This window comes from Dermatophagoides pteronyssinus, unplaced genomic scaffold, assembly GCF_027571235.1.
Source record: "Dermatophagoides pteronyssinus isolate colony J.1.1.1.1 unplaced genomic scaffold, Derpt_VIB-CSIC_2022.12 sq0014, whole genome shotgun sequence".
In the NCBI taxonomy this organism is placed as follows: domain Eukaryota; kingdom Metazoa; phylum Arthropoda; class Arachnida; order Sarcoptiformes; family Pyroglyphidae; genus Dermatophagoides; species Dermatophagoides pteronyssinus.
Genome location: NW_027461538.1, coordinates 815,049 through 826,308, shown reverse-complemented (window position 1 = coordinate 826,308; position 11,260 = coordinate 815,049). Strand labels below are relative to the sequence as shown.

At 30.3% G+C, this 11,260-nt stretch overlaps 4 protein-coding genes across 5 annotated transcripts; 1 reads left to right on the top strand and 3 right to left on the bottom strand.

The window, feature by feature from the left end:
• Positions 1-326: 326 nt before the first annotated feature.
• Positions 327-1,820, bottom strand: LOC142645533 (uncharacterized). Its single transcript, XM_075821960.1, has 4 exons — positions 1,680-1,820; positions 1,412-1,607; positions 1,274-1,350; positions 327-1,209 (listed from the first exon to the last, which is right to left on the bottom strand). Exons 2-4 carry the CDS (start codon positions 1,589-1,591, stop codon positions 636-638), a joined length of 831 nt encoding a protein of 276 aa, XP_075678075.1. The 5' UTR covers positions 1,592-1,607; positions 1,680-1,820; the 3' UTR covers positions 327-635.
• Positions 1,821-2,019: 199 nt separating this feature from the next.
• Positions 2,020-4,069, bottom strand: LOC113797120 (trimeric intracellular cation channel type 1B.1-like). The gene is made up of 5 exons (XM_027347452.2): positions 3,188-4,069; positions 2,965-3,121; positions 2,631-2,903; positions 2,347-2,576; positions 2,020-2,276 (listed from the first exon to the last, which is right to left on the bottom strand). The coding sequence occupies exons 1-5, from the start codon at positions 3,306-3,308 to the stop codon at positions 2,197-2,199; spliced, it is 861 nt and encodes a 286-aa protein (XP_027203253.1). The 5' UTR covers positions 3,309-4,069; the 3' UTR covers positions 2,020-2,196.
• A 163-nt stretch (positions 4,070-4,232) lies between these two features.
• On the top strand, positions 4,233-5,063 carry RpL12 (ribosomal protein L12). Its single transcript, XM_027347448.2, has 2 exons — positions 4,233-4,453; positions 4,539-5,063. Exons 1-2 carry the CDS (start codon positions 4,417-4,419, stop codon positions 4,997-4,999), a joined length of 498 nt encoding a protein of 165 aa, XP_027203249.1. The 5' UTR covers positions 4,233-4,416; the 3' UTR covers positions 5,000-5,063.
• On the bottom strand, positions 5,036-10,892 carry CRMP (Collapsin Response Mediator Protein). Of its 2 annotated transcripts, none has more exons than XM_027347446.2 (3): positions 9,741-10,892; positions 7,053-7,147; positions 5,036-6,981 (listed from the first exon to the last, which is right to left on the bottom strand). In XM_027347446.2, exons 1-3 carry the CDS (start codon positions 10,875-10,877, stop codon positions 5,214-5,216), a joined length of 3,000 nt encoding a protein of 999 aa, XP_027203247.2. In that variant the 5' UTR covers positions 10,878-10,892; the 3' UTR covers positions 5,036-5,213. The 2 variants fall into 2 exon arrangements, with proteins under 2 accessions (XP_027203247.2, XP_027203248.2); XM_027347447.2 differs by lacking the exon at positions 9,741-10,892 and adding an exon at positions 7,278-7,568.
• Between the last annotated feature and the right edge of the window lie 368 nt (positions 10,893-11,260).

The window sequence follows — 11,260 nt, the reverse complement described above, 5'->3', positions numbered from 1 at the left end:
ACGCGAACGGAATTTAATGAATATCCCCGGTTGTATATGCACAAACACATTCCTCACCATCAAGCCTAAATTTAGATTGATTTTCAACAACAACAACAAAAAAATGTACTTTTTTAAAAAGAAAAACCTACCCTGTACTCACACATTGATCATATTTTATTACAATAATCATCATCATCATCAATAAAACATAAAATGATATATCCTTGTTTAAAACTACTCAGCAAAGAAAAAAATGTACATTTTTTCATTTTTTTTCGACTGACTAATTGATTGAATGACAGAAAATGAATGATTGGATTTTGTCAATTTTTAAAAATCCAAAATGAACGAAAATGAAAAAAAAATTTATTTAGATCAACAATCCGGTAATTATTTAAGGCAAATCATCATCATATAAAATACAAAAAAAAACTTTTTCTTTCATCTTTTCAAGTTGTTCAGTTTTTTGCCCTTATTTTTCACTGTAAATTTGTAGAAAAAAATTTAAATAGAAAAAAAAATTTGAAAAAAAATCCTATGGATAAATAAACATCGTGTATGCTCTCTGTTGTTATTTTCAGAATATTGATTTGCTCTCGGTTTCAAGTTTGTTTTTTATTCTGGCTTTAAACGAATGATTAAGGGGTTGAAATTTACCATCCTCCTTTATTTCTTAATGCACTATATCGATTATCGGTTGATATTGTTGAATCATTTTGATGATGACGATTTTGTTGTCCAGGTAATGGTGGTGCCGGTCCTAAACGTGATGCTAATGATGATGATATTAGTCCAGAACGAACTGGTTGAAATGTTTTTGCATCAGCTATTGCTTCATCCGTAGCACCTAGATCAGGAAATTCAACAGCATCATCAATTTTTGGTGCTTGTTTATCAGATTTTTTATTTGTTTGTATTTGACGATTTAATTTTGATTTAAATAATGCTGCTGTTATTTTCGATAAATCTAGTCCACCATCTTCAGAAATTGCCGATTCTTCGGCTGGTTTTTCCATTTCATTCGATGGTGATATTTGTTTTTGATCTGGATCATCATTATCATTATCATCATCATCATCATCTTTATCATCAGCTTTTTCTACATCTGAATCATCATTATCAGGATTTTTATCATCACCATCTTTGGTATCATCTTTACGTCCCCATGGTGTATCCAATTGTTCTTTTTTAATATCTTCTTCTTCTTTTTCACGTTGTTCATCATCACTAAAATGAAAAAAATATTCAAAAAATACAATGAAGAAATCAAACAACAAACGAAGATACTTACTCAATAGTTAATGCTTGTATTTTCAGGCCAGAATAATCTTTATTTTCATCTTCGAAATCATTCCATTCTCCATCATCCTTAATTGAGAAATAAGGGTAAATTTTTCATTCAAAATTAATGTTAACAAATCATACAAACCTGAACAAAACTTTCCAAATTACTTAACAAATGATTAGATTGATTTTCTTTATTATTCGGTTCATTTTCTCTACATTTATATTCATATTTTTGTACAAAATCTTCACTTGAAATGCCTTTAGTTTTTTTCTTACGATTTTTATCTTTTTTGGCAAAAAAATCATCAAGGTCGCCGGACATTTTTCTCGTTTCTTTTCTGTTTAAAATAGAACCAAAGTTTTCAATTAAGTTTCGAGAGAAAAAAAACGAATTTCAAAAAAAGACTTACCTTTATCAACAAACCAAATTAATTAAAATTCGATTAAAATAAACAATTTTGGGTAAAACAATATGCAATCAAAGAAAAAAAGAAATGTTACATGCGTTTCATCTCACAACAAAAACAACAGAAAAGAAAAAAAAGAACAACGTTATTTTATCAAAAAAACGATGATGATATTGTGAATGAAATGAAAACGCGTTTGCGTGTGCCTGGCTGCATTGAAAGAGAGAGAATTCAGGCCAATTCATAAATGACACATCGACGAAAATGCATGATGATGATGATGAACGCCTATTTAAATAGAAAATGCTGCCATCTATCGAATTTGAATTCAAACTACGAAAAATTGAAATTTTTGAAAATTTTTTAATTAAAATATTCAATCCAAAATCTGATGAAGAATTACAGGATACACACAGATTATAAATTGGATACACACAGGAAAAAATTTGATAATAATAAATTAATTTACAAATCAATCGATGTAGTTATAGTGAGAAAATAAATAGTTTTTTGAAGAAATTTAATCTTTTTTACGAATTTCAGCTTTGCCATTTTTGCTAAGATCAGCTTTGATGGTACCATTTTCTGATGAATTTTTAGCTATTTTTTTGAAAGAAAAGGAAAAAAATGAATTTCTATTTTGATATTTCATTCATTATCGGATACTTACAGGTTAAAAAATCAGAAAGTGAATCCCAAATACCACCAAAACATAATGCACAGAATAAATTTTCAAATGGTAAAAATGGATCATGAATACCAAGCAAAACGGATGATAATTTAAAATAGATAAAAAATATAACAACACCAAGATAGACTAATGAATGTGGTGCAGAAATTAAATCGGTTTTTTTATCCAAAATGAAAATTGCTGAAGCACAAATCGATGCTTTGGTTGCACTGTAATGAAAAAATGATTAAACCAAATCGATTACAATGATGATGATAACTTACAAAGATGGTGACATAAATTCAACAGCTGTCGGTGTCCAAACACCACGAATACAACGTTCCAATAATTTTGAAAATGAACTACCATTTCCTTTAACCGTACCAATAATAATCATTATTATATAGGAATTTGGATAAAGACTAGCTGCATGATTAACACCATCATTAATTTTTTTACAACGAATAATTTCTTTCATTATAATTATTGCCAATTTACAAGGTAAAAATTTGATTAATTTATAAACAAAATCAAACGGTGAATAGAATATGATATACCTGTTCAAACGAAAAAAAACATTTAAAATCTTAAAAATTTCTGTTTTGTAACCAAACTAACCAAACAGCCGTGGCCAATATAACATGATTTGTACTTTTAAATGCCGAAACAATTGGTTCACCAAGTAAAAATGCAGATAAAATATTACCAGCAAATGCTGATAACATGAATGAAATCCAACAAGCAAATGGATGTTTTCTTGAAAATACATGACATCCTAACAAAAAAAAACAAGGAAATTTTGAAATTATTTTGGATAAAATTTCAATTAAAAAGATCTTACCTGTTGATAGATCATCACGTAGATATAAACCAGTAACAATAAAATGTGCAACATCAAAATATGGATACATTTTGAGCTGTGTAAGCTCATTAGCTAGATCCAAAAATATAATCGGATCCATCTTCCTTGTTGCTGTTGATCACTGATCAATCGGTGGTGGTCGAATTTTCGTAATTTCGTAATTGGAACAATTTAAAAAAAAACAAAAACAACAAAAACAGTTTATAAGGTCGATGATGAATGACAGACTAGTGATGGTGATGAAAAAAAACTGAAAGAATGCTGATGCTTTTTGTTCACTTCAAAAAAAAATTCTTGATCGAAGTTAGATTCGAGGTCGAAAGAGAAAAAGAATTCAAGCCAAGTGATTCTTTCTTTCTATTTTCATTGAACAATATGAATGAAAATATGCTGCTCTCTTTCTATAATATTCTTCTCTTTGTATTTTTTTCGGTGGTCGGTATATTCTTCAATATAGAATCATCACTATGTCGGGATAAAATTGGCATCATCATTTTGTCTCTCGCTCTCTCTCTTCATTATGCTTTGTATTTATGAAGAATCTAAAGCTCCATCAAAAAAGTGAAGAAAAAAAAAATTTTCCTCTTTCGTCGATACATCATTGTCTTCATTTAATACATTATAATCATATCGTATATGTGATGCATCATTGAAATTAAATGAATTTTTTATCATTTTTTCTTTTTTGTTGAGAAAAAAAAACTAAGCCGCCAATATCCAAAATTGATATGATTATTTGATTTTCTATCAATATAATTTGACATTTGATTGAAAACTTGAGAAATTTTGATCAGAAGAAGAAACTTTATGGCGAAAGAAAAAAAATATATTTAGATCCCGATAATGATTTGAAAAAATCGAATAATTTCGAGCAAAAAATAATGATTACGTAATAGCCAAAAACAATCGATTATTATTATCGAAAACCCAAAAAAACTATCGATTGTTTAAAATGCCACATGTATGTTTTTGTTCGAATTGCGCATGTATCATTTTTTTTTCTTCGCACATTTAATATTATTCCTTTTCCTGGCAGCCTCATTCACTCGCGTGTTTTCGGTGTTTTTGCTTTTTTTGAAAATTCTGATTTTTTCTTTCGTTTAATTCTCGGCATTCTGTGGTGCAACAAAATTAAAATTTGGTAGAGCTAATTTTATTTAATCTAATTTAAGATTTAAAACAAACAAAAAGCTCATCCACATCACAAAATGCCACCAAAAGTTGATCCTAATGAAATTAAAATTGGTAAATTTTTTTGGTTGAAAAATTCTTTAAAATTTTACTTTGCTGAATGATTTTTTCATTTCTTTACTTTCCACCTAAAAAATAGTGTACCTTCGTGCTGTCGGTGGTGAGGTAGGTGCTACATCATCTTTGGCTCCAAAAATCGGTCCACTTGGTTTATCACCGAAAAAAGTTGGTGATGATATTGCTAAAGCTACATCCGATTGGAAAGGTTTGAAAGTTACCTGTAAATTGATCATCCAAAATCGTCAGGCACAAATTGAAGTTGTACCATCAGCTGCTTCGTTATTGATCAAAGGCTTAAAAGAACCGGCACGTGACCGAAAAAAAGTTAAAAACATTAAACATAGTGGTAATCTACCAATGGAAGAAATAATCAAAATTGCTCGTATAATGCGACCACGTAGTATGGCACGTAAATTAGAAGGTACTGTTAAAGAAATTTTAGGTACTGCCGTTTCCGTTGGTTGTACTGTTGATGGACAACATCCACAAGATATTATTACCAAAATTAAAGATGGTGAAATCGAAATTCCCGACGAGTGAATTTTTGGTTAAATAAAAAACATGACATTTTTCAAATAAAAAAAAATTTCTTTTTATTAATCAATTTCATCAGTGTTTAATACTGTTCAATAATCAATAATTCAGTTGTTTGTTTAGTGTTTACTTAATACAATTTTTAAATGCTGCTGGATAATAATTTTTTTCGTTGTTGAATTTCATCTTCCTCCGTTGTTTTGCATATTTTTGATTTCTATTACCAGATTCCACTTGATCGACCACCCGGTGGATTTTGTACACGAATGGCAGTTTTACTGATTTTATCATCATCAATTTGTGCACCGCTTAAATTGAATGATGAATCCTGTAGATTACGAACACCTGAACGTGTAGTACCTTTATAAAAATTTGGCGTATTTGGTCCTCCACCAATATTTTCTTTCATGTATATTGGTGATTGTTCATTTGACATCATTTGTGGTGTTAATGGTGGTGCTGGTGGTGGTGGCATCATTGATGATTGATTTCCATTTTGAGCAACAGCAACATTATTTGTTGGTGGTGTTCGAGGAACTGTAGTTGATTGTGGCTGTTGATTTGATTGTTGTTGTTGTTGTTGATTTGGTTGTTGTTGTTGTTGCTGATGATCAACAACATCTTTACCATCTCGATCAATACGAATAGGCATTATTCGTTCACGTTCACGAATAGAATGCCATAGAAAACTTGAGTTTGGCGCACAAGGTATAAATCGTCCACTACCTTGTACAACATGTAATCCATTTTCATCCAATACAACACGACCATTACTGATAACAACCAATGGACCAAATGAAACTTGTGTACCTTCGAAAATATTAAAATCACCATTTGAATGATGATTTTCGGCACGAATAACTTGTGGTTTTGGTCCCCAGATAACAATATCTGCATCCGAACCTTTTGCCAATCGTCCTTTTCGTGGATAAAGATTAAAAATTTTAGCTGCATTTGTACTGGTCACAGCAACAAATTGTCTTGGATCTAATTTTCCCGGTCGTACACCATTTTCCCATAAAATCATCATACGTTCTTCAACACCATTTACACCGTTTGGAATTAATGAAAAATCTTTCATTCCTTTAGCTTTATCAGCAAGTTTAAAAACACAATGATCCGATCCGGTTACTTGTAATTGTCCCGATGCTAACATATTGATCAAATATTCAGGTGTTGATCTATCTGGTCGAAGTGGTGGTGACATAATATGACCAGCAGCATGTTGCCAACATTTATTAAAATAATGTGTACCATCCGTTCCTAGACCAGCAGCAATTGGTTCACCATATACAATGCAACCACGTTTTCGTGCATCAGCTACAGCATCCGCAGCAGATTTACTATTAACATGAACAATATAAACTGGACAATTAACTTGATTGGCCAATGTTGTTATACGATGAACAGCTTCAGCTTCAACTTCTTCTGGACGACTTTGTATATGTCCTTCCGGACCGGTAATACCCAAACTTTTCAATTTACGAATATTATATTCAATAATGTCACCGTTTTCAGCATGAATACAAGGTAATGCACCAAGTTGTCGACATTTTATCAAAACATTCATCAAATCGTCATCACGTAACATTAATGAATCTTTATATGCCATAAATACTTTAAAACTATTCACACCATATTCTTTAACCAATGTTTCCATTTCAACATCAGTTTTGCCTTTTACGAATTCCGGAACAATAACACGAAATGTATAATCACAACATGCAATACCATCCGATTGTGATCGATAACGTTTAAATGTTTCAATTAAACTATGACCACGTTGTGTCATAACAAAATCCATTATGGTTGTTGTACCACCAGCTAATGCAGCACGTGTTCCACTATAAAAATCATCTGCTGTTGTTGCACCCATAAATGTAGCATTCATATGTGTATGTGTATCAATACCGCCCGGTAATATATAATAACCATTTGCATCGATTGTTCGTACACCACCCGGTACAATCAAATGTGGACCAATATCTCTGATTGATTAAAGTAAATCAATTAAGTAATTCAATAAAATAACATTAATGATAATAATGATGATACTAACTTGATAATTCCATCTTCAACATAGATATCAGCCTTAAAAATAGCATCATCATTAACCAAACGACCATTTTTGATTAGTATACGATTCTGTGAACTCTGTGTGTTAAAATATATAGAAAATAAATTTCAAATCATTCATCAGTATTTTAATGTTAAATCAAAGAAAATTTCAACAAAACAAAAACAAAATCATCTTGATCATCATCAAACACATCATTCATTATACCTGAAGATGAATTGGAATTTTTTTCGATGATACATTTCCATTTGTTGTTGTTGAAGCCGGTGATAATGATGCGGCTACCGAAGATGATGCAGCCGCCATTATTGATTGTTTCGTAATGAATGAATGAATGAAATATCAGGAACACAAAATATATTTGTCAAACACAAACCACAAAATGTTCTAAATATAAAATAGTATTCGCGTATTTCGAATCTTGTATACAATATTTCGGGTAAACAAACACAAAAATATCGTTTTTTTTTCTCTCAATAAAAAGTTAAAAAACTTTACTTCCCTAAACACATTCAAGTCAATAAAAGACGACGAAACAAGACAAATTGAACTCGATGATGTTCAGTCAAAGATCATAAAAAAAATGCATATAACATATATGGATTGATTTGATTTTTTTTTGTTCACAAAACCTCGATTGATGATGAGACGATAAAATCAAATTTGATATTTTTTCAAACAAAAATAAAATAAAAATTTCAACTTTTCAAATCAAATTAAAGTCACAGAAAAAAACGGGGAAAAACTGCTGTTTTTTTTTGTTGTTGTTGTTGAGGAAAAATTTTTGTCAGTTCAGTTATGTTGCCTGGGTTATATAATAATTTTTTTTCCAGAAAAAATGACAATTATCCAAAATGAACAACCAGAACAAAAAAACAAAACTAGACTAGATAGTTTCGTTTCAAAATTTTTTTGAAAAAACAAAGCAAAAAACATTCGAAACAAGTTGAAAAAAAGGATGAAAATAGCCGAAAATGTGTGACACAGTTATTATCTTATTGAAAAAAATGTTTTGTTTTGTTTTTTCAATTTCACAAAGAGAGAAAATTAATTTTTGTTGTTCAAATGTTAATCATTCATTCATTCATTCATTGTCTATTGTCATTTCTTTCCTTCTTTTTTTTTCAATTTGACACATTCCAAATATAATAACAACAACAATAGTTTTGGCTGCTGATGATAGAGAGAGAAACGAAATGATTATTATCGCAGAGAGAGGTATGTGATTATTGTTGTTGTAATAATGAAAAAAATATGAACATTTTCTTGGCTGGCTGCTGTTTATTATTCTTTTCATTCATTCAAAAAAAAATGATGCGCTTCAATGAAAAGTCAATTGAAAAAGAAAAAAACATTGATCATCATCATCATGATTGTAAACACATTCGACTGGGTAGAACACCGAACAAGAAAAAAAATGGATGACACAACCAGAATTAAATAAAGCTTCCAACAAAAAAAAACCTAAAAACTCAATAATAACCAACAATAATCATTTTTTTTTCTCCAAAACATACTTATGACATACATATCATCATCGGAATGGAGTATCATCATTGTTAAAGAGAAAATTTTTATTAGCCAAAAACCAGTCCAGTAACGTATGGCGGCTGGTTCAACCCCAAACACTCAATATATAAATGGCGCGCGGTTGAAAGTTACCAAACCCGGACTCAAAACGAAAAATGGTGGGCTTTTGGCTTTTGAGTAGGCTCGGTGAGTTGGATTTTTTTTGGTTAATATACCCGCGCGCGCAAACTAAAAACGGTTTTTTTCTGGGTGTTGGTTTCCCATTGATATCTTCTTTTTTTTCTGATTATTACTAATGGAGAAATTATTTTTGGTTCAAGGCCTGGCCTGATATTCAAGTCAGAAAATAATCCCAAAAACCGAACGTAACGTACCGTATGAATGAGTCATTCGGGTTCATTTTCAATTCAATTGCCAAATGTTATGCGACACGGTAATTCCAGATAAGAATTTTTTTTTCTGTTGTTCGGGAATTTCCCGCTTTTTAATTCGCGAGAGAGTTCAATGAACAACAACCCAAAAAAATGCGGCAAAAGTTACTATATAACTAATCTACTAACTAATCTAACTCTCTATATAATATAAACAACAGAACATTCGGAATTGTTGAATTCGAATGAATGACAACCAAATCAAAACAAAACAAAGCAAAAAAACAACCAGATGATTGACATTTTGTTTGGCTAATTAATTGAAAATTCGAAATCAACTGGGCTGCCTGCTTTTTGGATAAACAAAATAAGAGATTTTTTCAAGTGTTCTTTTTTTCCTACTTGTCGACTAAAAACAAACACTTAATATAAATATTTATCTCAGTCGATATAAATCGAATGACAAACAAATCAAATTAAGACATTTTTTGTTTCAAGATCATCATTAATGATAATCACTTTGGAAACCATTTATCATCATCATCATTCGAATACAAATCTTTTGAAAAAACAAAACATTTTTGTATAACCCCTCTTAAAAGCCATGCTCGATTCGAACCGAAAAAATATTCGAATCTTCGAACGTTCGAAAATTCGAATGTTTGAAGATTTGAATATTTTTGATTGTTTGTAATTTTGTTTAGTTAAGACTTTTTTTCGTTCAGTTTTTTTTTGTTTTTTGTTTTGAAAAATATTAAAATAAACTAACCTCATGATGTTGTCCATTTTGTTGTTGTTGTTTGTCATCCGACATGATTGCTGTTATTGAAAAACTTTGATTCTGTTGATTATATGGCCACTTTTTACGATTATGATAAACACTACCAAATAATGGTTTCGTTGATAATGGTTTTGTTGAACAATCAAATAATTTGGAATTATAAATCTGTGATGTTGAAAATGATTTATAATTATTATTAAGCTTTTCTTTACTCGTTCGTTGCTGTCGCTGTTGTTGTTTCTTATTTATACCAATAGCGGCGTTGTTGTTGTTGTTGAAAATTTTTTCTTCTTCTTCTTCTTGACAACGTCTAATCAAATTCAAGTTTTTTGCTGTTGCTATTGTTGTTGTTGTTGAGTGATTATTATTGATCGATGAAATTGGTAATAATAATTGTTGTTGGTTTGGTTTCGGTTGCTGTATAAAATAGCTACCATTATCGGGTGAAAGCTCATTTTGTTTGACTATTCTTTTGGTAGATGGCGTTTCGATTCGATTCTGTTTATTATTCGAATATGAATTTCGAATATTCGAATCGAATGGATCATCATTCGAATGTTTCATGAAATCCCGATGATGATGATGATGATCAAATGATGTCGATGTTTCTTGATCGTTTTGTTGATGATGATGATAAATATCATCATAAGAATCATAATAACCATAATCATTATTAAAATCATCATCATCATCATCGGATGTTAAAATTAATGCCGAACGTACTGCACTTGATTCATTACGTTTTTTGGCTGCTGCTGCCGCTGATGATGATGTTTGAAGTTTCGAATATTCATCGAACGATATTGGTGTCGATGTTCTTTGACGATAATGACGACGATGATGAGGAACATCGAATGTTTGTCGTTTGTCAATTGCTGATGATTCAAACGGTTTTCCTAAATAACCGAATGCATTCGAATGTTCCAATTGTCTTGCCGTATTGTTCGGGCAAAATTTTCGATGTTTATAATCATCATTATTATCACCACGATGATGACCAACATCTGATTTATCCGTAATTGTTTCAAATAAAACTAAATGTGAACGACTTTTTTGTTTTGAATCATATAAATTTGAATAATATAATGGTGATTCAAACAGATTTTTATTTGTTTGATGTGGCATTCTGTTTGTCACTGATGATGATGACGATGGCAGCAATTTCAAGAATTTTTCAGGTAAAATTATCAAAATTTCAATTAAAATCATTAAACTTTTTTATAATTTTAATTCATTTCATTCAACAGGTTTTTTTTGTGTGTGTTTAGGTTATGAGGATACAAAGATTTCATCAATTTTTCATCATCAAAAGGAAAAATGTCAGGCACCAAAAATCATTTATTTTTGTTTGTTTGTTTTGTATTGTAAAGAATGAAAAATTGTTTGTTTTTTTGATTATCAATTTATATATAAAGCCAACAACAACAACAACAACAACCGATCTATCAAACTGATCACAAATCATTCAACAAAAAATCATTCATTTTTTCTTTTTTTTTCAAAATTTT